The 24,375-nt window shown below is 46.0% G+C and overlaps 2 protein-coding genes across 8 annotated transcripts in view; both read left to right on the top strand.

The window, feature by feature from the left end:
• ABCC9 (ATP binding cassette subfamily C member 9) overlaps positions 1-12,862 on the top strand; it is an 84,732-nt gene extending 71,870 nt beyond the window's left edge. For 4 of the 6 annotated variants that reach the window (XM_033162103.1, XM_033162102.1, XM_033162101.1 and 1 more), the window contains 6 exons: positions 2,782-2,890; positions 4,095-4,198; positions 5,299-5,432; positions 7,151-7,213; positions 8,783-8,954; positions 12,511-12,647. In XM_033162103.1, coding sequence (XP_033017994.1) covers positions 2,782-2,890; positions 4,095-4,198; positions 5,299-5,432; positions 7,151-7,213; positions 8,783-8,920 — 548 coding nt within the window. In that variant the 3' untranslated portion in view covers positions 8,921-8,954; positions 12,511-12,647. Of the gene's footprint in view, positions 1-2,781; positions 2,891-4,094; positions 4,199-5,298; positions 5,433-7,150; positions 7,214-8,782; positions 8,955-12,510 lie in introns of all 6 variants that reach the window. The other 2 variants (XM_033162104.1, XM_033162100.1) reach the window with 1 other exon arrangement.
• A 5,498-nt stretch (positions 12,863-18,360) lies between these two features.
• KCNJ8 (potassium inwardly rectifying channel subfamily J member 8) lies at positions 18,361-24,105 on the top strand. 2 transcript variants are annotated; one of them, XM_033162932.1, is made up of 3 exons: positions 18,361-18,838; positions 21,599-22,068; positions 23,170-24,070. In XM_033162932.1, exons 2-3 carry the CDS (start codon positions 21,704-21,706, stop codon positions 24,068-24,070), a joined length of 1,266 nt encoding a protein of 421 aa, XP_033018823.1. In that variant the 5' UTR covers positions 18,361-18,838; positions 21,599-21,703. The 2 variants fall into 2 exon arrangements, with proteins under 2 accessions (XP_033018823.1, XP_033018825.1); XM_033162934.1 differs by lacking the exon at positions 18,361-18,838 and having other exon boundaries at positions 21,704-22,068; positions 23,170-24,105.
• The last annotated feature ends 270 nt before the right edge of the window (positions 24,106-24,375 follow it).

The raw sequence follows: 24,375 nt of genomic DNA, 5'->3' as shown, positions 1-24,375 counted from the left end.
TCAGCTTCTTTCAAGTTCTCATTTTTTACCCCAATCCTCAGTTCCAATTTCCCACATTTCTGTTGATACACTATGCATTACAGGTTAAGGCTTACTAGCCAAAATTCTGGAGGTCTTGAAATCTATGCCGACGCCAGTTTTGGTAGTGATGTTGTTGATGGCAAAAGCACTTCAGGTGTGTGCTATCTGTATAATCAATTAGAAAGGTTGCAAGGACTCAGGCCAGGACGAAAATAAACAATGGTTTCCTCTATTTTTGTTGTTTAAAGTATGAAACAAATTCCAGTTGCAATGATTTTTAACTCCAGGACAAGGCCCTGTTTCGTTTATTCTTCATCAGCTGTCGTTCCTTAGTTTTATGGTCAAAGTGCACTACATTTCAGAGGCCCAATCATGAAATGTTCTGTGATTGGATTTCATGTATTGAATCAGAACACAGGGGCTCAGCTCAGAATCCTTAGTCCAGACAAACACAGGCAAACACAGACCAGTAGCATTAACTGTCTTAATTCTATTGATTACAGTTGGTCTACTCTGAACGCCACTTCGATGGCTGCCAGTCATATTTTTTCAAGCAATTTTGTCTGATACAACACATTTTTGAATGCTCTTTTCACTCATATGTGCAGTTCCACCTAACAGGTGTGCTTGCCTACATGTTTTCTTTTGTTGGAGAACCGTACCACAAAATTTGAGGAAGTGTGGATTTTTTGACGGGTTTCACTTTGTGCACCGTTCTGGGAAGTGTGAATTAGACAGAATCACATTAAAATGTGAACCAAACTGGATTTCCTCCCTGCTCCCCTAATAGTGTCCCACGAGGGGCTTGATAAACCATTTTCCTGCCTTAGGAAATATCACCTGGATGGGAATCCAGTATTGCTCCCTGCCTATTCCAAGGGCAGGGAACCTGCAAAAGGGGAGGGGGAACGGGACTCTAGACCATAGCTGTCAACCTTTCTCTTATTTTGTGGGAAATTCCCTCATTGTAGCATTGGGAAACAGCAGGGAGGGTTGACAGCTATGTATATAGCAGTAGGGAACAGCAGGTAGGGTCAACAGCTATGCTCTAGATGTTGTTGGATTCTTAACTCCCATCAGCCCCAGCCAGCATGACCAATAGTTAGGGATGAAGGAAGTTGCAATCTAGCAACACCCGGAGGAGCTCAGGTACCCCATCCCTAACCTAGCCTGTTTTAACGCCTCTCCTTTACTGCCACTAAGCATTTGTTCAGAGCTATTCTCTCCTCTTCTTGCAGCTGCAGGCTTACGCAGCCAGTCATCCAAAAGGAAGAGCCAAAACGCAAAAGGGCCATATCCTATTTCATGGCTGAGTTAAATCAGCCTCCCATAGTGACAGTTACATTAGGTGCTGCTTTTTCTCTGCCCCCGTGTCCAACACGTCGTAAATTATCCCTTCAGTAGCGTCGTTAATCATGCGCCGCGGAATCAAAATATTTCCTTTATGGGAAGAACAAAAGAGAATGGAAGAAAGAGGGGGGTGAGCAAAGGAGCAGGGGTTAGTCAATAATTCTACGTCAGGCTGGGTCGGATCAGTAAAGGGTAGGTGCCTCTATAGGCTGACCAAGAATCTGGATCCAGAGGTGACCCACACATTTTGCTGCTCTTCCTTAGGGCCAGCCCCCGTTTAGGGCTGATGGGTAGCTGTGTTTGGTCTAGTAGAGCTTAGCCGAAGATTTAAGAAGCAAGCTAGTTGATCGGAAAAGACCTTGTATTGCAGGCTCATGAGTCATGATATTATGACTCTAGAAAGCACACTCTTTCAAGTGCAAGCAGCGAAATACATTTTGGCTACTTCAGTGCCTTGCGGTATTCAGCACATTCCCAGCCAACATGTTTGCTGCCTCCTCCTATTACGTGCCCCTATTACTGGTTAATTAATCAGTTGCTGCTTTGTATTTCAACTGCTTTTATACACCTGTCATTTGGGCTTGGGGTTCAAACTATTGCACTTACATCAGAAAGGACAAAAGGATTGGAGATGAAAGTGTATGCAGTCCCCGGGATGTGCAGCTGGGAGTGCCAGATGAGAATAAACATTGTGTTTGAACTGGAGAGTGATAAATCTATGAAGCAGCGGCATCAGGAAAGATCTGTGTTCTAAACTCAGCCTAGGTAAAACCCAGCTAGCAACACCCCCTCACTCTAGAGCTGACCCTTTCCTAGCTTGGTGTCTCTCCAAATGCTTTGGACTCCAAATCCCATGAGCCCCAACCAGCATGCCAAACAGTTGGGGGTGATGTGAGTTGTAGTCCAAAATGTCTGGAAAGCACTGATTTCGGGGAAGGCTACTGTGTAGTCTGAGACAGAACAGAAGATGAGGCCATGCAGGTGTAGTGACTAGCCCAAGATAACTTTAGTGGTCAAGTATATTGCTTCAAGGGCACAAGGAGAAGGGGACGACAGAGGACAAGATGGTTGGACAGTGTTCTTGAAGCGACTGGCATGAGTTTGCCCAAGCTGCGGGAGGCCGTGGAGGATAGGGGTGCCTAGCGTGCTCTGGTCCATGGGGTCACGAAGAGTCGGACATGACTGAATGACTGAACAACAAATATTGCTTCAAAACAAAACACCAAGCCTGCTGCATTGCCCCCCCCCTTCTCATTCCTCTGAGTAGGACCCTAGACCTCTGCCCCCAAAGCAGTGCCCTATGACCCAACAGACATTTTGGGTTGTTTCCAGGTGCCCTTCTGTTTTTCTGTAGGCTTTATTTACATCACTGAGCACCTCACCTGTTGTGTTTTCTGATGTTCCAAACAGGCAAGATTGTTATCGATGGGATCGACATTTCAAAGATGCCCCTGGATATGTTGCGCTCGAGGCTATCAATAATCCTGCAGGATCCCATATTATTCAGCGGTTCCATTCGGTAAGCACAAACTCCTCCTTTTGCAGCTCCCTTGGCTGGTGAGCTGCGGTGTTGCTGTGCGCCCAGAATTCTGCATAGTGGGGATTTCAGAGAATGTTGGCGCAATATTTGGGACTCATCTAAGTCTTCGCCACTTTCACTTGTGGATTTGACCACCAAACAGGCATGTGCAAAGCACAGGTGCAAACCAGCTCAGAATTGCTTGGAACATACCACTCATGCCCTGAATCAGGATACCTAATACCCAAAAGTTCCCCTACCTGGCGATGCTCAGTGAGAAAGCAAAGGTTATCCATCTATTTCAGGCCAGTCCTATTAACGGGAACTGTGGTCCTTAAATCAGGAAGTGTTCCCCATATGCACTCGCCTAAGATTCTGAGTCTCCTGTTGTGACTCACTTTCCTCAGAGACTGTAACAGACTGATGGAACATTCGTTGTGGTGGTCTTGGAGATATTTATGCCTGCCTAAATGCTGTTGATGGAGATGGGAGAGGACGTCCCAAAGTCAGGTTCTCACAACCTGAAAAAAGAGGCAATGCACGTACTTTTGTAAACTAAGAAAATCTTTAATAAAAAAATTATTAAAAAGAAAACTACAACAGCAGCAATGAATGTATAATGAACAAAATCCGTGCCAAATACAAATTATTTGGGAGGGGGTTAGAATTTGGTTCTTTGGGCAAAAAATATGTTTGTTTTGTTGGAGAATAGGAATGATCTTGTGTCATACTCGCCACATTGATATATGTTCTCAGACTGGCACAGGGCAGGAGGAAGAGAGGCTAGCCCCCCACTGCTACCCCACAGGAAATGTTTGATGGCTTCGGATATGTTTACGTTGGGCTTCAGGTTTGCTTGTGTCCTTCCCTGCTTTCTCTCCCGCTCTGCTAATTCTCTTGCTCTGGGAAGAATGTTCCTTGTGAATGAGGAGATTCAAATAAAAAGGAAACTAGTATATGGTCTGAGGTCACATGAGGCCACCACTTTGCTGAAGCTAAGCAGGTCTGGGTCTGGAACCACATTATCACACATCCAGATCTATGATGGAATAACAACAGGACAGAAATGTAACAATGTAAGCATGTGCTCACTGAACGGATGAGCAGTCCAGTCAGGATTTAACTAGGCAATGTACTGCATTTGATGAGGGTGCACAAAGCATCCGGAAACAAACTGAGCATTTCTACATCTCCCTTTCTTTAGCTTTAATTTGGATCCAGAGTGCAAATGTACGGATGATACGCTTTGGGAAGCTCTGGAGATTGCCCAGTTGAAGAACATGGTCAAGTCATTGCCAGGAGGTCTAGGTGTGTATATTGGGGGCAGATGCAATACTGTTTGTTGTTGTTGTTGTTGTTGTTGTTGTTGTTGTTGTTCAGTCGTTCAGTCGTGTCCGACTCTTCGTGACCCCATGGACCACAGCACGCCAGGCACCCCTATCCTCCGCAGCCTCCCGCAGTTTGGCCAAACTCATGCTAGTCGCTTCGAGAACACTGTCCAAACATCTCACTCTCTGTCATCCCCTTCTCCTTGTGCCCTCCATCTTTCCCAGCATCAGGGTCTTTTCCAGGGAGTCTTCCCTTCTCATGAGGTGGCCAAAGTACTGGAGCCTCAACTTCAGGATCTGTCCTTCCAGTGAGCACTCAGGGCTGATTTCTTTAAGGATGAATAAGTTTGATCTTTTTGCAGTCCATGGGACTCTCAAGAGTCTCCTCCAGCACCATAATTCAAAAGCATCAATTCTTCGGCGATCAGTCTTCTACTAGTTTGCCCCTATCAACACATGCAATTAAAAACAAGAGTCCAGCCTGCAGTGGAATCACCTGGCTGCTTGATGTTTCAGAGAGCTGTTCCACAAGTTATGTTGGCAACAACTCTGGGTTTGTGGTCAGGTGTGTACTTGATAAGGAGCTGCACCCAATCCTGCCCCTCTGCATGATCCGTATGCCTGCAGTCTTTTGGTTGTCCTATTCACACGTTACTTTTTGCGGGTGTACCACTTTAAAAAATCTGCCCCATGTAGAGCTCATTGTAGTCGTCCAAGCGGAAGATAACCAGAGCATACACCACTCTGGCGAGACAGTCTGTGGGCAGGTAGGGTCTCAGCCTGCATACCAGATGGAGCTGGTAGACAGCCGTCCTGAGTGCAGAACTAACCTGTGCCTCCATGGACAGCTGTGAGCCCAAAATGGGACCCAGGGCTGTGTTCCTGGTGCTTTAGGGCAGATATTATGGAGAGACAGAGTTTCATGTCATTGATGTACCAATGGCACATTGCTCCAAAACTCCTCCTTACTGCTCCCTGTGGAATCCCATAGCCTGCTGGCAAGAGGCTTGCCTGGTGATAAATAGCAGCTGGAGACAGGTGTAGAAATTCTAATTATTGCCTCCTCATGCTCCCATCCAGATGCAATAGTGACTGAAGGAGGAGAGAACTTCAGCGTAGGCCAGCGGCAGCTCTTCTGCTTGGCTAGAGCCTTTGTGCGCAAGAGCAGCATCCTGATCATGGACGAAGCCACAGCATCCATCGATATGGCCACAGTGAGTAAACCACTGCCCTCCTGTTTGCATTTTCCTTAAGAAAAGTGGAACCGATTTCAGGCCATGGTCTGCATCGCTTTCTCGACAGACATCTGCAGCCAACATGCCAGTTGTGGGTGACACTAGACGAAAGTAGGAAGAGCAAGGAATGCTTTTGTTTGTTTGTTTTTATCTTCAGCCAAGACTGAAGAAGACGACCCTGTTCACCTAGTTCCACCCATTCAGAGGACTTTCTTCTTCGGTTTACATCAGGGGTGGGGAGCCCTTTTCACCTTGAGGACCACATTCTTTTCTGAAGTAGCTTCTGAGGGCCACATGCCAGAGGTGGACAAGGCCAGAGGGAAACGTGGGCAGAGAAGCAAATGTACATTGTACCTTCACACACCAGGCTAGTTTCACATTCACACTCTATCTTCATGATCAGTGTTCAAGGACACATTGCAGCCAGGCAAAAACACTCAAGTCGGGTGCCACACCAGGGGTGTGACCTGGGGAAAGAGGGTGTGGCTGAAGAGGAGGACCATGCCTGGGGACCATTCTGTGGTCCAGGCAGAGAAGCTTGCAGGGCTATATTTGATCCCCACGCCTTACGTTCCCCACCCCAGCCCAGCACTACCCCAAACCACAAACAACTGACACATTTTTGTTCCTCCCTGTTCCCGTTGTGGGAGATCATGGAACATTACATTAATATGTGAAACTCAGACCAATCTGCTCAAGTCAGGTGCTGAACCATTACAGTGGAGGTCTTACCATCACTTTGTACAGAATGCTTTCCAGGTCATAAGTGGTGCTTTGCCCTGATGACCTCATAACCCAATTAGAGTGTTTATCCCCCAAAAAGCTTGGTCAGGGAAAGTCCAGCCCCTGAACGGGAGATATTGGACACGGTTGCTTTAGGAAATGTGGGGAGGGAAAAGATATTGTTTCATTGTCTCACTGGGTTCCTTACACGCCACTGTTTCAATAGGATCGGTGATTCCTAAGCATTTTTTTTCTAAGTGGGACTGTTATGGAGACTTTATCTTTGTCAACACACCTTTGATTCCAACATCCAGTGCTTTTTTTCCTAAAAAAAATGTTTAGGGGTACTCTCATTTTGACTCAGAAAAACCACCACTTTATAGTTCAGATTGGGAAAAATAAATACAGTGGTATCTCTACTTACGTTCACGTCCGGTTACATATCCTTCGGGATATGTGCACGGCAAACCCAGAAGTATTTTTCCAGGTTTCGCCACACACACATGCGCAGAAGCACTATACCGCACCATGCGCATGTGCAGAAGTGCTATACCGCACTGCGCGCATGCACAGAACCAGCACCTCTGGATATGCACACCTCGGGATCCAACTGGAGCTCTGGAATGGATCCTGTGGGCAACCGGAGGTACCACTGTACAGTAAATGGACAAAATGTTTAGGGGGCATGCATACCCCTGCGTACCCCCAGAAAAAAAGCACTGCCAACATCCAATCCAGGCCACATTTATACAGGCAGTGAGTGACCCACATGGGTGCTCGATTGTGATGCAAATGTATGGGTGACTGGGTGAATTTTACTGTTTAGGTTTACTCAATATTTAACCACAAGCCATGCAAGACCCAGACCCAGGAGCTTCTGTAGGTGTAGTCAAAATCCATTCGTGCGAAAAGCTTACTGTGCAGAGCTCCACTCCTGTGGTCATTAAGTGATGGTTTCATCTCTCATTTGCTAGGAGAACATTTTGCAGAAGGTTGTGATGACTGCCTTCGCTGATCGCACAGTCGTGACGATAGCTGTAAGTATGCCGTTCCGCAGTGGACCTCCTTTCCGCATTTCTCCAGCAGATGATAAACTTTGTCTGCTGGAAACAATGTCCTGAAACACCATATACAGAAGCAAAAAGAAGCTCACCATGGGCCTGCATTCACCTCTCCCACCCCTCCTCAATCTCTGTTTCATATGTACAGTAAAGACAAGCCAGGCTTCTCAGAAAGCACAACTAAACCCTGCAGAAGTCCTCCTCCACCTTTTCTGAAGACTTTTGTGTACTTTCTCAAAATCCTAGCTTGTGTCTATGTCCAAACAAGAGATAGTGGTTTAAAACAAACTCTGGTCATTAAAAAAAAAGCAAGCTGACTTCAAGCCATGGTTTATGAAGCTGGCCTGTTTCACTAACCAAGGTTTGTTGTAAACCCCATGACTTCTGCTTCATACATAAAGACAAGACAGGATACTACGATGTGAAATGAAAAGCACTGAGAATCCTTCACCAAACCATGTAGGAGGAGGGGAAGGGAGAAGCATATGAGCCCAAGCCCTTTGGGGGCCTTTTTCCAGTTCATGCGTGTAGTGCTTAACCATGGTTTTGTGTTACATTCAAACATTGCCAGTATTAGATAAAATCCCAAGTTGACACTACTCCAGAATTTTGAGTGGGATCAAAATACATACAAGGAGGCCTTTCCCATCTAGGAAGCAACAGATCCTGGGTGCAGATAGTCATGTGTGATGATGATGATGATGATGATAATAATTAATAATTAATAATTTATTACTTATACCTTGCCCATCTGTCTGGGGAATTTCCCTAGCCACTCTGGGCGGCTGCCAACAAGAGATTGAAAACACATTAAAACATCAGCCATTAAAAACTTCCCTAAACTGGGCTGCCTTCAGATGTCTTCTAAACGTCAGATAGTTGCTTATTTCTTTGACATCTGATGGGAGGGCGTTCCACAGGGTGGGCGCCACTACCAAGAAGACCCTCTGCCTGGTTCCCTGTAACTTCGCTTCTCTCAGGGAGGGAACCTCCAGAAGGCCCTCAAAGCTGGACCTCAGTGTCCGGGCAGAATGATGGGGGTTGGAGACACTCCTTCAGGTATACTGGGCCAAGGCCATTTAGGGCTTTAAAGGTGAGCACCAAGACTTTGAATTACCTGTGACATGGCTTTTTTCTTCAGCTGGAACGCACCAGAACTCAGTCCCAGCCCCTCTTGGGTGGGCGCCATTGCCATTATAAGAGAACAAGGGAGGTGTTCATGGGGAATTCTGGCTTCTCTTTGTCACTGAATTTGGAACAACCTGATAAATGAGGCATTATGGCGTATATTCGGGGCAATAATACCCATCCAGTAAATGGAAAGATGTAATTGTGGGAGTGAATAGGTACTGCTTTAGTGGGTTCTTATATAGATCCCCATGCTGATTTCAGTTCTGGCATATTTACTTTACATCCTCCTCTCCTCTCAATAAAGATCTCCTCTGTTTGTATTTATTCTAAGCTTTCTTGTTCTTTGCATGGCATTCTCTTTCTGTTATTTCCCCCTTCCTTTCCTTTCCTTTCTTTTCCTTTCCTTCCTTCCAGCACCGAGTCTCTCAAATCCTAGATGCAGACCTCGTCTTAGTCTTTTCTGAAGGCGATCTCGTCGAGTGTGACACGGCAGCCAATCTGCTCCTCAGAGAGGAAGGCCTTTTCACCACTTTGGTGAAGACAAACAAATAGAGACCCTTGACCAAGGATTCCTGAAAGATTTTCGGTATTAATTCACTCAGTCCTGTATGGTCCTGTTCTTCATTCAGTCTCTGAACAGTCAATCATGGTAGTGTTGGCGGGGGGCGGGGCAGATGTGGCCTGGGGCATTCTGACACTTGAGATCCAAATATTTTTACAGTAGGGCAGAATTTATTCCTGTATTAAACGTGGAGGCCTGCCTCACTCTTCCAAAACAACAACAAAAAAGAGATGCAGGCATATTTTCTTGAACAGCTGCTACAACCAAGCCCTAAATAGTGTGAGGGCTGCCCACTTAGGAAACATCACTTCCTCCCACATGAAGTTAACCCCACCACTATTCTGAAATTTTTACTTTTTTTAATTGAAGATTTTCTTGATTTACATAAGTGTGTGCAATGTCTCTCTCGTATTTTTTCCATGTAACGTTTTTACAAGACAGTTTTGGTTATTGAGACATTAGGGAGAGAAGGGGGGAAAGAGGTGGGTGGGTTGGGAGGGATGGGTGAGGTGGGGTGACTGTTTCTATTTTCCTTAATATATGTAGGGTTTGGTGTCAGCGTAAACACCCAACAACCCCACTCACACAGGAAACCAAAGATCACCACAGCCAACCACAAATGAACAGTCACGCCCTATGCCAATCCCGACCTCTCTCTCACTGCCAAAGAAACACAAGCGAACAACAGAGAACCTACGCAACCATTCTGAAATTTGAGATCAGATAATGAGGCCCTTCTGCCAACATTTATGAATGCCAGTCTGGCACCCATGCACAGCAGAAGAACCTTTTACAGTGGTACCTCGACTTACGAATTTAATCCATTCCGAATGCACATTTGTAGGTCGAAAAATTCGTAAGTCGAAAAAAGCGATTTCCTCATAGGAATGCATTGGAAACGAAAAATTCAGAAAAATTCGTAAGTCGAGTAAACCGCATCTAAAATTCGTAAGTCGAGTAAACCCCATCTAAAACCGCCAACGGATGTCCTTCGGATGTCGAAAAATTCATTCGTAAGTTGAAAAATTCGTATGTCGAGTAATTCGTAAGTCGAGGTACCACTGTATTATGTATTATGTAATTGCTCTCCAAAGACAATTCGCTTTTCTCACTTTTTTTCATTCTTTAGCAAGCAAGCCAAGAGAGTCCTTTTCCTTTGAGCATGTGAGGAATAATGGCTGTACTACAACTAGGTCTATTACAGTTTATTTTAACAGCGCTTTGTGCCTTTTTGTTATTTTTATTTTGAATTCGTAGCATACAAATTTTAGATACCTTTGAGGTAGGTTGTGGGTGTTTTGTGGGTATTTTTTTTTTAAAGAAAAGCCACCTATCTATTTAATTATATGTGTGAACAGATAGCTCATCATCCAAGTGTGGGTTCTTACATAACAAAAGAAGTGGATCATCGTGGTGCAGGGAGGGGTGTATCAACAAGCTTGGGGGAACCCCAAGATTTAAAGAAATTTTAAAAAGGAACTTCAGAGGAAAGACTCTTAAGGGGGCGGGAAGAAAAGCCCAAACAAAACAGTCCAAAGACGACTGAGCAGAGACTGTGAAGTATCTATGGCAAAGAGAAGGGGTGGAAAACAAGGGGGGGGGGATTGGAATGGAGTATCCCAAAACAGGGTTGGTTGGCTGGCTGGCTTGAACCCTGAAGAGGAACACTCTGCTCTGCAACTGACATGTCTCAGTTGGTAGACCATGAGACTCTCAATCTCAGAGTTGTGGGTTTGAGCCCCATGTTGGGTGGAAGATCCCTCCCTGCATTGCAGGAGGTTAGACTAGGTGACCCCCGTGTTCCCTTCCAATTTTGTAGCAGTTCCCACTACAGGGTATTCCAGCATTCTCCTTTGGGACTCGGAGATGGGATCCTGCATTCCACAAGGCAGTGTCAACGTGTCGGGAATTTCCCTGCACCTGTCAGCTATATATCCCCAGAGAATCACAATGTGCTCTTTACTCATTCCCTTGGAATGATGCCACTGGTCATATATGGAAATAGGTTGCCTTAGGTGTACATCTTTCTTTAACCACCACCCCCCTTGTATTTTCCCATGTAAAAGACACCCCATGTATAAGAAGACCCCTATCTTTTTTAACTCAAAATTAAGAAATTAAGTTGTTTAGCTTTTTGGGGGGTGGTCATTTCCACCAATCGCTCACCCGCCTGGTGTATAATATGACACCCAATTTTTGCCTTTTGGGGGTTTTTTTTAAGCAAAAAAGCATAGTCTTTTTTTTTAAGTATCTCTTTATTCTTTAAAATCATAGCAAAACAACCATCATCAAACATTAACCAACATAATTGCATACACACATCACATAATAGCATACATACATTACATTACATTACATTACATTACATTCATACCTTCAACCATCTTACATATACACATTTATTCTCACCTATCTTGCAGTGCTTCATAGTCTTATACACGGAAAAATACAGTAATTTCTGACTCGGTCTGCAGCAAGCCCTCTCTTCAAACCCCAGCTCATCTTTTGCTGTTGCACGGTCAGGCGAAGTCCCCCGTACCCCGGGGCAGCCCCTGAGGGAAATAACGACTCATGGCAACGTTGTATGGGATTAAATTGGCCACAACTTTATTAATATTCAGATGTAGGAAAACCTTGGCTCAGGCATTGGGCGTTTATCCTTCCCAGCCCCCCAGCCGGGGTTCTGGGTAACTTCAGGGTTATCCAGCATGATTGGGAAGTGGGCTAGTCTGGAGAACATATGTTCAAGCAGATAGCCCACCCCCCTATGTTCGCTGCCGCTGGAAGGGGAGGGCAGTGATGACCCTGGGCGTTTGGTCAATGCCTCCCCCTGAGACCCCTTTAACGGGAACCCTGTTATCGCCACCACAATGGGGGCGGGAGTCACCGCCCCACGCCCCCCCCAATCCAGTAAATGACTAAAGGATTCCGCCCAAGGCCTGCAACCGCCAAAGTTGTGACGAATTGCTACGGGAAAGGCAAAACCTTTCAGGCCCTTTAACAGCGACCTTATCATAGCAGCGCCTGCGTGCCTGTGTGGCTGTGGAAAAAAGGTGGTTAGACCTGCAAAGCAAATGTCAGTTGAGGGAGTGGAGGGCGGGGAAGCTCTGAATCCAACGGCCGCTTCCCAGGTATGACTCATGCTCTATTGTGTGTACTGTATAATCCCTCCTCCTACCTGGCCAATCCCCCTGGCAACACCTCCCCAGCTGGGATTGGGCGGCTGCTAGAATAGGTGGAGTCCACAGGTATCCCAACCTGGGGAAGGTGAAGCCAACCAACTGCCAGGAGCTGCCGCCGTGATCCAATGGGTCTCCTCGCGACCTCGCAACATGCGCACCCCATTTGATGTGGGGAACGCTCATTGTGGCTGCTGCTGGTCCGTTGGTTACGCACACTCTTAAATCTTTAATATGTGGCCTAGCCCCAGTGCGTTTTAGCTGTGCATGGGGAGCAGCGAGTGGGGTCCTCCACCGTGCTGCTTGCAAATAACGCTGCTGGTCCAATAACTGCACGAACTCGGATCTAGATGATGCCTGGTAGGGAAATGAAATAATTTAGATATGTCTTTTAATTGTAGCACCGGGTCCACACCATCCTGACTGCAGACCTGGTCATTGTGATGAAGCGAGGGGTCATCTTGGAATACGACACACCCGAGAATCTGCTGGCTCAGGAAGATGGCATCTTCGCATCCTTTGTTCGCGCCGACATGTGAAAGGGCTGGGGGGGGGGGAATGCATGCCATTGGCTTTTTCTAATGCCTGACTTTTCAACGAATGGGGGGGGGGAACATATATGTATATTTTCTATACACCGTAGCATCACTGCAGACTTTGCCAAGGATTTTTGCATCTGTCTAATTTTTATAAAACCGAAACCTGTTATGTACGCTGACTTCAGTGCAATAAATTCTTCTTCACAAAACGCTAGGCAATCCTCCCTTGTATTTCCTTAGCAATTCGATCCCTTGGCATAGAGAGAGTTGGCAATTTCTTGGAGTACTCCGAGTCGAAATGTTCCCCTTTTTTGGTGCGCGAAAGGATTTACAGCACTGGGAATGGCAGCTGAATTCCTGGGTGGACTTTGCAGATGGAGAACGGTCCCAATCATTTTCCTCTTGGGGATGAGAGAAGGAATAGGTAAAATCCAGATAAACACAATTACTGCTAACTTCTATTGAAAGCAAAGGGAAGGGATCTGTCATCTGATTTCATGCATGCTTCCTCAGAAGTATGTTTCAGTATAGCCATGTGCTTAGGATCTGTACTAACAAACCCAACTCTTTTAAATGGATAATAATAATAATAATAATAATAATAATAATAATAATAATTTATTACTTATACCGCATCCAAGTTGACACTACTCCAGAATTTTGAGTGGGATCAAAATCCATACAAAGAGGCCTTTCCCATCTAGGAAATGGCAGATCCTGGGTGCAGATAGTCATGTGTGATGATGATGATGACGATGATGATAATTAATAATAATAATAATTTATTACTTATACCCCACCCATTTGGCGGGGTTTCCCCAGCCACTCTGGGCGGCTCCTGACATAATGTTAAAAACACGATAAACATTAAAAACTTCCCTAAACAGGACTGCCTTCAGATGTCTTCTAAAAGTCAGATAGTTTATTTCCTTGACATCTGATGGGAGGGAACCGCCAGAAGGCCCTCAGAGCTGAACCTCAATGTCTGGGCTGAATGATGGTGGTGGAGATGCTCCTTCAGGTATACTGGGATTTCATTGCCACTACAAGAAAGAAGATTCCACCTAAACATTAGGAAGAACTTTCTGACAGTGAGAGCTGTTCGGCAGTAGAATTTGCTACCAAGGAGTGTGGTGGAGTCTCCTTCTTTGGAGGTCTTTAAGCAGAGGCTTGACAGCCATCTGTCAGGAATGCTTTGATGGTGTTTCCTGCTTGGCAGGGGGTTGGACTGGATGGCCCTTGTGGCCTCTTCCAACTCTATGATTCTAATATATATTCTTTCTAGTAGCACCTTAGAGACCTCCTAGAAAGAATTTTCGATTTTGTTTTGACAATATATATATATATATATATATATATATATATATAAAACAATGAAATATGTGCTGTCTCTTTTGCAGTGAAGTCTGTTTTCCTTCAGGCAAAGTCCCAACCTGAACAGGAAGTCTTTACAGCAGCTAGTCTCTGTGTAGATGAAATTATTCCAGTACCTATGAACCCCTTACTACCTAAAGCAGGGATGGAGGAGTCCATTGTCTCTGCATGCTGTTGGACTCCAAACCCCATCAGCCTGAGTCAGCATGGCTAAAGGTCAGAGATGTAGCTCGGCTATGGAAGACACTGTGTTGGCTATCCCTGCAAACATGTACCTCTGGAGGTTCACTGCCCAGCACCTCCTGATGATTGTATGCAATTTCCCCCATATATTTTGGCAAATTTTGGCAAAGCATATTTCTCCTAACTTTATTTGTTTCGTAAAATTCATATACTGCCTGATTACAAAAGAAAACCTCAAAGAAGTTTGCAAAAAGATAAAACCATAGAACCAGGAAACGTTTGCAATGCATTAAAACACAAGAGGTTAAAACAACAAAAGCAGATTAAAATTGACACCAGCATTTCTAAGCCTCTGGGTAGGCTTGCCTAGACAAGACTGTTTTTAGCAGGTGCCAAAAAGAGTAAGGTGAAGGTACCTGCTTGATCTCAATAGGCAGGGAGTTCCAATGTTTTTACAAATGCAGAAGGGGTATTTTGTGGCATCTGTAGCAGTGCCAAATTCACCAGTTGAAGCAGTTGAGTAAGGCATTTTTGTATGCCCTTGTTGTGGATATTTGCATTCATATGCACACATAACCATGGTATATGCGTTTTTTAACATATCAGTTGGCTGGAGAACAGCATTGGAGGAATGCAAATTCTGAAGGCTGCATTTCAGTTCAAATGTTATTTGGCAAAGCATGAATTAAGTAGGTATGCATTTAAATACTGAATGGAAATTACACACACACCCCTAAAAAGAAAATGCCTAGGAACTAGAAAAAGGCTATGGGTAAAAGCAATAATCTTGCATGGAACAAGCTACCTCCTAGGAAAGATGAACCATTGTTGAGTTTCTTTTTTTGTATATAATTCTTTATTGGTTAAAATCACAAAAACATATACATATACACCACATACATATTCATCACAAACAATTTACATCCTTTAGTAGGAATGTTTACAAACTTAATTACTATCCACAGACTCACACACATACTCGAACAGCTTCCAATTATCCTCACTGCATTTTATATTATTATATTAATATAATGTACAGTTATACATTTCCATTTGTTGCTCAAATTTTTCTTCTTATCTCTTTTTGTTTATATGAAGGTTCAATCTACATCTGCCACTAGGATTCCGTTTATACCATTACTCACTAAATATTCTTTAAATATCCTCCATTCTTCCCACACTGTTTGAATCATTTGTCCTCTTATTCTTCCGGTTGTCTTAGCTAATTGCAAATATTCTAACATTAAAATTTGGCAATCTGATATGGTCGGTAAAATTATATTCTTCCAATTTCTAGCTATTAAGACTCTTGCTGCTGTTATTCCGTACATACATAATACTCTTTTTGTTTTTTTAAATTTCTTCTTGCCTGTTGAGTTTCTTTTGGGGTGGGGAAACCAGTTTATTATCGGCACAGAACTTGCCCTGAAAGCAAGTCCTCCACATTCTGTCCAAGAGGCTGCCACAATTAATTCTGCAAGTTACTGAGTGCCTTGGCCAAGATCTAGCATTCTCTATGTCGTTCTCCAGAGTGGAGTCTATTAAGATTATCGTTTCTTGTGAGATAAGAGGACTTTGACTCTTGCAAACAAAGAGCAAGCATGAGACTCATATCTCAGTCCAAGTCAATTGCGTGTTAAAGGAGCTAAGTTCAGTTGCAAGCTATTGGCAGCCCCATGTGGGACATGGCTGCCCAGATGAGTTGTAGAATCATAGAATTGTAGGGTTGGAAGGGACCACGAGGGTCATCTAGTCCAACGCCCTGCGATGCAGGAATCAAATTAGGGATGAATGCTCAATAAACTGGGCACCTGGAAGCGACCTGGGTCTCCCCAATCTTACTCTTAAGTCTAAACCACAGCACACTGCCTATCTGATCACTGTCTCAGTGGAGCATCTCATTGGCTTCGGGTTGACAGTTAAAGTCACGTGTACTTTTCTAAACTTCGTTTTATAAAGCAGCCTCATTGTTTATCCTTCTGATTATGAACCCTAATAGTTGGCTGGGGTGGGTGGGGGGAGTGGAATCGGATTTCCAAGAATTCAAGTTTCCATTAAACAGAAGATGTTGAGTGCCAGAATTATACACTCTGCCGGCTCAAACCAGTGGGAAAACTTCACGGCCTCCTTCTGCTGTGCCCTGATTAGCTTTGTTTTGTTTTGAAATGGGTTTTGGCCTGCATGATTTCTGCAGTTTCCACGGCATATTTCTCAGGGTATGTGTGTGAGAGAGATTTACGTCAAGGAGACCTTTTTATGAGAAGACCAGAGGTTTAGAGGAAACGATTCGCTGGCGTTCAAACAGCAACAGGTTGCACTTCAAATGCAAATAATGCACACCATTTTGGGCCTTGACCTTTGGGCAACCACTGCATGATTTAGAAGACAAGCTTAGCTGGGCACAATCCAGGGAAACTCAGTTACAAGCAAGCCTCGTTGAAGTCAAGGGAGTGGCTAAGTTTTCCAGAGGAGGACACAGGCCCAACCAAGGTCTAGCAAAACCTTCCATGGCTGCAGGGCTGGCCCACCCATGAGGCTTGATGAGGCAGTGGCCTCAGGCAGCAGATGCAATCTCCGTGGAGCATGGTGTTATGTATTCAGTGGTCAGTGTTTGCCTGATCTTGAGTCCGGACTAAGGATTCTGAGCTCCTGTGTCCTGATTTGATACGTGATGTCCAATCACAGAACATTTCAGGATTTGGGCCTCTGCCATTGGCCCTTGAACTCTGAGTCATGATTCGCAGCTTGGGAGTTGAGGCAGCCAATCACGTTGGGAGTGGGAGTGGCCCGGACTTTCAGGAATGTATATAAGCAGTTGCTTTGCCCCTGTTTGCTAGTTAGGTAGTTCATGAAATGCTCTTGCTGTTATCACTGTGTCTTGCCTCGTGGGAACCCACTGGGGATGTATGGAGGAAGAATTGGTGGCGGTGGCGGCATGGGGGCTACAGAGGAGAAAATGGGAGCAGGAGAGTGTCTTCTCAAATTCCATGTCCAGTACTGGGACAGACCCTCCAAGTGTCCCTATTTTCCAGGGACAGTCTTGGATTTACAGAAGCCGTCCCGGTTTCTGATTTGATCCCAGAATGTCCCGCTTTTCCTTAGGATGTCCCTTTCATCATTGGAGTGTAGAGTTCTGTGACCCCGCCACCCCGCCACTGAGCCAAGGGGATAAATAACTATGCAGCCTTTAGAAGACACCTGAGGAATGTTTTTTTTTAAAATGTTTAATGTATTTTATTTATTGAATTTATATACCACACTATACCCGCAGGTCTCAGGATGGTTTGCAGAATAAAATCAAAATATAAAACCACAAAATACACAATCAAAACAACAACAATAACTCCCCCCACCCCACCCCACATTTTAAAAGTGCATGAGGTGTCAATCAAACCGACCAAAGGCCTGGTTTAAAAGGAACTTTTTTGCATGGCGCCCAAAGGTGTATAATGAAGGCGCCAGGTGAACATCCCTGGGGAGAGCATCTCACAGACAGGGAGCCACTGCATAGAAGGCCCCGTTCTCATGTTACCACCCTCTAGGCCTCTTGAGGAGGAGGCACATGAAGGAAGGCCTCAGAAGATGATCTCAGGGTCTGGGTATGTCCATATTAAGTTTTCATATATATTGGAAGCTGCCCAGAGTGGCTGAGGCAACCCAGTCCGATGGACAGGGTATACATAATAAAATTGTTACTATTATTATTATTATTATTATTATTATTGAATCAGAAATCTCTATTCCGTGCATGTAGGACATTCCAAGATCAAATCAGAAATTGGGATGGCTTCTGCAGTATCCTCTGTGACATTGCATGGAATCCCAGATCGCTCCTCTTAAATCACATGGCACAACAGCTTAGGGAGAGCACTATATTGCCTGCTGGGCCTCCCAAGAGAGGCTCGACCCCTGTAAGGTCAGAAAGGTCACATATTTCAGTCCCCTGTTTCTTATGGAAAACAGCCAACCACAGAATCAACTGGCCGGGATGGAGACTCCGAAGACGGAGTTTCTTTGCTGTAGCATGTCACTGAGCCCTATTCAGGCCAGAGGTTAAAAGAGAATCTAATTCTCCCTCTCTCGCTCTCTGCGTCAGTGGTGCTTGGACTGGGGCCAGCATCCCTCTCCCTGCTCTCTCCGTCCCGTCCCCAAAGTCAGGGGAAATGCTGAAAACTTTGCAACGATTTGTATGTCGAGGGAGGAGGAAGATGAGGAGAGGGAGGGCTCTGGTCGCTGCTACTGTTGATGTCAAGATTCCTCTCTCCTACCTAGCGCCATACACAGCCTCAGCCAGCCTTCCCTGAACTCGGAGCTCCTCTATCCCCTCCACTCTCTCTCTCTCTCTCCTCCGCCCCTCCCTCTTCCTCTCCGCTGAAGAACATTTCCCGGGCCAAGGCAGACCAAAGAATGGCTCTGCCAACTCTCTGACCATCACATCCAGTCTGCAGGCCAGGCGGCTGAAGAATCCCAGAGGGGAGCAGAGAGCGAGGAAGACCAGCAATACCTGCGTCTTAAACCCTGCCAGCTTCGCCACTGCCTTTTGCCTCCTGGGGATTCAGCTGCCATGGAAGCTCAAAGGATTTGGCCAGGCTGAACGCCCAGGCTGTATCTGTTCTGCCGCTGCAGAACCTCCGTAAGTTTCCACTTTCCTTCTTGGGTCTGTCTGAGCTCCCTTAGTCGGTGTCCCCTTCCGTTAATGGTAACAAAAGATAGTTCAGGTGTCTGCAGCTGTTGTGGCTTGACGTTTTCACTTGGCATCCCCACACCCCGGGACTTAAAACAAGCTGATATCCCCTCCTCTCAAAGTAACAGTTCTGGTGCCAGATTTCGAAAGTGAGAGATGCTCTGTGCTTTTAGGGAGTCACATCTCTGCCCTGAAATCCTTTTCTCCCTTGTCTAAGGCAGGGTTGGCCATAAAAAATATACAGGTTACAAAAAGAGATTTCAGACATGCTCAGAGGCACTCTTATTAACATGGCTCAGGGACCATACTGAGGGAAGGAGAGCCCTTGCTTGCCCCTGCTCAGATTAAAAAGTGTCCTGCAGGAAAAACATAGTCTTTCGTTTTTATTTTCCGTTTCCCAGGCTTCATAGTATTATTCGTAGCAGACATTTCCATTGAATATTATGTTAACACTTACAGGTATTTCATGATTTACTAGTCAAGAGGCAGCAATCAACTAAGTTTTACTCAGGAGTGCATCCAATGAAATGCACAAACATGCCTAAGTTTGGTCCATTTATTTCAATAGGTCTACTTTGACTTAAAAATTAGTTCAGCGCTGCTCATTCTGTGCCCTTGGTTTGTTGTACAACTTTTCTCCTAGCATGAAGCACATTGCAAATGTGCTTTGGAGAACTAGCATTTTATTTGGAGGACTAGCATTTTATTTGGAGGACAAGCATTTTAAATGCTAGAAGCAAGCTTTTAAGTGAAACAGGGCTCTTCAACAAAGCTAGATATTGTTTGTTTGTTTTGCGTACCACAGGGTAATGGGATATCACTTTCCTGGGATACTGAATATTTGCCCTTTCCCAGCCATTTCTTAATTAGAAACTTCTGTGTTTCTGAGTGTCATGCATAAAGGAAGAGCCCTGTGTGGCTCAAAAACTTGCTTCCTGCATTGTAAATAAACACCAGGTTCCCAGATAAAGATGCTTTCTCTTTCTGGTATCGTGAAACTGATGCAGCTGCTAAGGCTTGGCTTATCCCCTAGCGTTTCTCAGCCTTTGTTGGGAAGACCCCCCAAATGCATTCATATACAGTATTCCATTTGCTAGAAACATGCAGGTATAATGGGGAGAAGAGTTTAAACAGTGCATTTAACCTTTCACGTTGCCCAAGAAAGTATTCGGGTGATGTTTATATAAGTTTAGTTGGAGGATGTGTGGAGTTTTGCTTTTCTAGGGCACATATTCTTTGGGGGACTCATCCATAGAATCATAGAGTTGTAGAGTTGGGAGGGACCCCCAAGACTCATCTAGTCCAACCCCCCGCAATGCAGGAATCTCAACTCAAGCATCCATGGCAGATGGCCCTCCAACCTCTCCTTTAAAACCTCCAAGGAAGGAGAGTCCACTACCTGCCATCTGTTCCATGTTGAACAGCTCTTACCGGCAGAAAGTGCTTTTTAATGTTTAGCCAGGATCACCTTCCTTGTAATTTGAATACACCAGTTTGGGTCCTACCCTCTGGAGCAGAAGGAAAGTGGCTTGTTCCATTTTCCATGTGACAGCCCTTCAGATTGACAAACTATTTCTTTTTGCAGGGGGTGGGGTGGGGGAGACGATTTCATTATCAAGGAATGCAAGTCTAACGGAATCACAGAGTTAAAGTAAATTATCATATCATAAATTCTAGCATGGGGGGGGGTCCTACAAAATAATATAATTTGGCATCTGAACAATTGGCATTATTAATTGTATTATAATTTGGTATTGTGGCAATGAGGCTTTTACGGGGTTATTTTAATTCAAAACTAATAAAAATTACAGTATTGCATTTTTAAAAAAGGAAGTCCAATGGAATCATGAAAACGAATGCTTTGAAGCTGCAATCCATAATTCTTGGATAGGTGTGCACGAGAGTGCAAAAGATCTCCTAACTTGTACAGAAACCGTTGATCCTCAGATGAGAATTCCCACCCTCCTGGCAAATCTCCCCCAAATTCCTTTCCTAGCTAGGCATATAATCATTGGCAGGAATGGAGCAAAAAAGTGGGGTGGGTTTAGAGGCGTCCTTCCCACGGGGGTTACTGGTGCATTGCGCCAGGCTCTCAGGGGCGCCCCAGCGAGTGGGGGAGCTGTGTGGCTTTGCTGGTGGCCTCCCCCGCATGCCACCAGATGGTTGGCAGGGTGCAACGAGCCACTATGCCCCATGGCTCCGCCACCACCACCGCCACCTCCTCTCCCTCTCCCTGATGGGTGTGCACCTCTTTCCTCGGCCTGCCTCCCCTCTGTGGGCACGCAGGTAGCACGGCTCCTCCTCCTCCTTCTGGGCGGGCAGCGAGCCGGCCGCTTTCGCCTCCTGTTGCACGCAGGGAGCCCCGAAGCGGCCCTCCCCCCTGCACAGCGGAATGGAGGAACCGGCATCTGGCTGGGAGGCTCCCAGAAGTGCTTGGCGGCAGCAGCAGTGCGGGCTGCGTTGGACGAGGAGCCGCTCCTCGACTCTGAGGAATCCCCTCAGCCGCCGCCTACTGAGCTGCTGTCTTCTGAGGGAGCGGAGGGAGCAGCGGTGTTGGGACCGGCTCCCAAGGGGCCTCCTCTGCCTCACTGGTGCCTGCTGCTCCCCCGGGGCACAGGGGGCGCTGGAGGGATTGTTGCGCAATGGCGCATGATGTGCTTAAGACGGGCCTGGGTGGGGTGACTTATGCACGCTCTTTTCTTTCTCCAGGATCTGATAGAGAAAACGGAATACACGAGAGATCTTTACAGGGTTCTTCCATCCTCTCCACTTCTGCCCATTTTCAGTTGATCGGTGGACTATGGTGACGGGGAGATGTTGGCCAGGAAGAGCATCATCCCCGAAGAGTATGTCCTCGCACGGATTGCGGCCGAGAACCTGGGCAAGCCGCGCATCAGGGACCGGACCCAGAAAGCCCGCTTCATCGCCAAGAACGGGGCTTGCAACTTGGCTCACAAGAACATCCGTGAGCAAGGGCGCTTTCTGCAGGACATCTTCACCACCCTGGTGGACCTCAAGTGGCGCCATACACTGGTCATCTTCACCATGTCCTTCCTGTGCAGCTGGCTCTTCTTCGCCATGATGTGGTGGCTGGTGGCCTTTGCTCACGGGGACATGGACAAGCCGTGCACAACCAGTGAGGATGTTGATATTTGGAAGCCCTGCGTCACTTGCGTCAGGTAATAGCGACAACGATTGATTAAATTTCTTGCCGCAAGCAACTCAAAGCAACTTTACGGAAAGCAAAAGGAAAGCCATACATTTACTAAAAACCAAGGGGGAAATACACAAGAAAAATTAAATACAGTTGTACCTCAGAAGTCAAACGGAATCCCTTCCAGAAGTCCATTTGACTTCCAAAATGTTCACGAACCAATCAGAAACCGCAACGGACATTCGGGTTCCAAAGAACGTTCACAAAATGGAACAATCACTTCTGGGTTTGTGGCGTTTAGGAGCCAAAACGTACGTCTTGCCAAGTGTTCAACTTCCGAGGTACAACTGTACATTTAAAATGTTGTGAACCACCCTGAGATCTATGGATGAGGGGCAGTATACAAATTTTAACAACAACAACACCACACACGCACACCGATTTACAAGACCATAGATCATTATCATCCAAAGACCTAGCTGAATGTTTTTGCCTGGCACCTAACCATATCCAGTGTTGGCGTCAGGTGAGTCTCCCTGGGGAGAGCATTCCACAATTGAGGAGCCACCACAGAAAAGGCCTGCTCTCGTGTTGCTACCCTCTGGACTTCCCATGGAGAGGGCACTTGAAGAAGAGCCCCAGTTGATGATTGCATCCATCCACTTTCTCCATGCCATGGATAATTTTACAAAAATATTCTATCATGTTGCCTCTTACTCGCTTTTTCTCTAAAAGCTCTCCTCCCCACTGGTCTCCCAGAACCAGAAGAGGCATGAAAAGAGCCAAGGAGAGATAGGTGACAGGCAGGCATAGTCTCTGATTGCTTGGGGAAAGCCCTGTAGAGGAGGGGACTTAGTTAGCTATGGGGAGGTGGGGACCTTCAGTCTCAGCAACTGCTTCATGGGTGCAAGACCTGCCAGAGATGAGTTGCTCTGCTCATTAGGCCCGACACTCCTGTGCAGATCATGATTTTGCTAATGAAGAGTTAACTCCATCTTGCATGGTGTGATTTACTGCTGGCTCGCTCCTGACGGCACATAAGTTTCAGTAATGGATAACGCAAGTCGCCCATCATACAATATTTGATAATGGTGTGCATTGTCCCCCCCCCTCTTCTTTCCCTTAGGTCTTTCACCTCCGCTTTCCTCTTCTCTATTGAGGTCCAGGTGACCATTGGCTTTGGAGGGAGGATGATGACCGAAGAATGTGCCATAGCGATCATCGTACTGATGCTCCAGAACATTGTGGGCTTGATCATCAACGCGGTCATGTTGGGTTGCATCTTCATGAAGACGGCACAGGCACACCGGCGAGCTGAGACCTTGATCTTCAGCCGGAACGCGGTCATTGCCGTACGCAATGGCAAGCTCTGCTTCATGTTTCGGGTTGGGGACCTGAGGAAAAGCATGATCATCAGTGCCTCGGTGCGGATCCAGGTGGTCAAGAAGACCACCACCCCTGAAGGAGAAGTCATCCCGATCCACCAGCTAGACGTCCCGGTAGACAATCCCATTGAGAGCAACAATATTTTCCTAGTGGCCCCTTTGATTATTTGCCACATCATTGACAAGCGGAGTCCTCTCTATGATATCTCCGCCAATGACTTGGCCAACCAAGACCTAGAGATCATTGTCATACTTGAAGGTGTGGTGGAAACCACTGGAATCACCACCCAAGCAAGAACATCCTACATATCCGAAGAGATCCTCTGGGGCCACCGCTTTGTGCCCATCGTAGCGGAAGAAGAAGGGGCCTACGCTGTCGACTACTCCAAGTTTGGCAACACGAGCAAAGTCGCGGCGCCACGTTGCAGTGCCAAGGAGCTGGACGAGAAGCCTTCCATCCTCATCCAGACACTCCAGAAGAGCGAGCTGTCACACCAGAACTCGCTGAGGAAACGTAATTCCATGCGGAGGAATAACTCCATAAGGAGGAACAACTCCATGAGGAGGAATAATTCATCCTTTGTGGTGCCCAAAGTCCAGTTCATGACACCGGAAGGAAACCAGAACATGCTGGAGACATGACAGGTCTCAAGTAATCCCACACACTATTCTGTAAATAATAAAAAAAGACCTCTTAAGACATTTGTGTTAAATTGGTGTAAAAAGATAATGGAGCTGGGAGCTATTTATTATGTGCAAGCACCAGGTCGAACCAAACGGAGCAGGGGTAGGGGACGTGTTGCCCTCCAGATGATGTTGGACTACAGTTCCCATCATTCCTAACTTTTGGCCATGCTTGCAGGGTCTGGTGGGAGCCCAGAGCCCCACAACATTTGGAGGGCCACAAGACCCTCACCCCTGAAATAGAGAGAAACACTGCAATTGTA

Source organism: Lacerta agilis, chromosome 10, assembly GCF_009819535.1.
Source record: "Lacerta agilis isolate rLacAgi1 chromosome 10, rLacAgi1.pri, whole genome shotgun sequence".
Taxonomy (NCBI): domain Eukaryota; kingdom Metazoa; phylum Chordata; class Lepidosauria; order Squamata; family Lacertidae; genus Lacerta; species Lacerta agilis.
The sequence above is the reverse complement of the archived record's forward strand: the minus strand, read 5'-3'. Positions and strand labels throughout refer to the sequence as shown.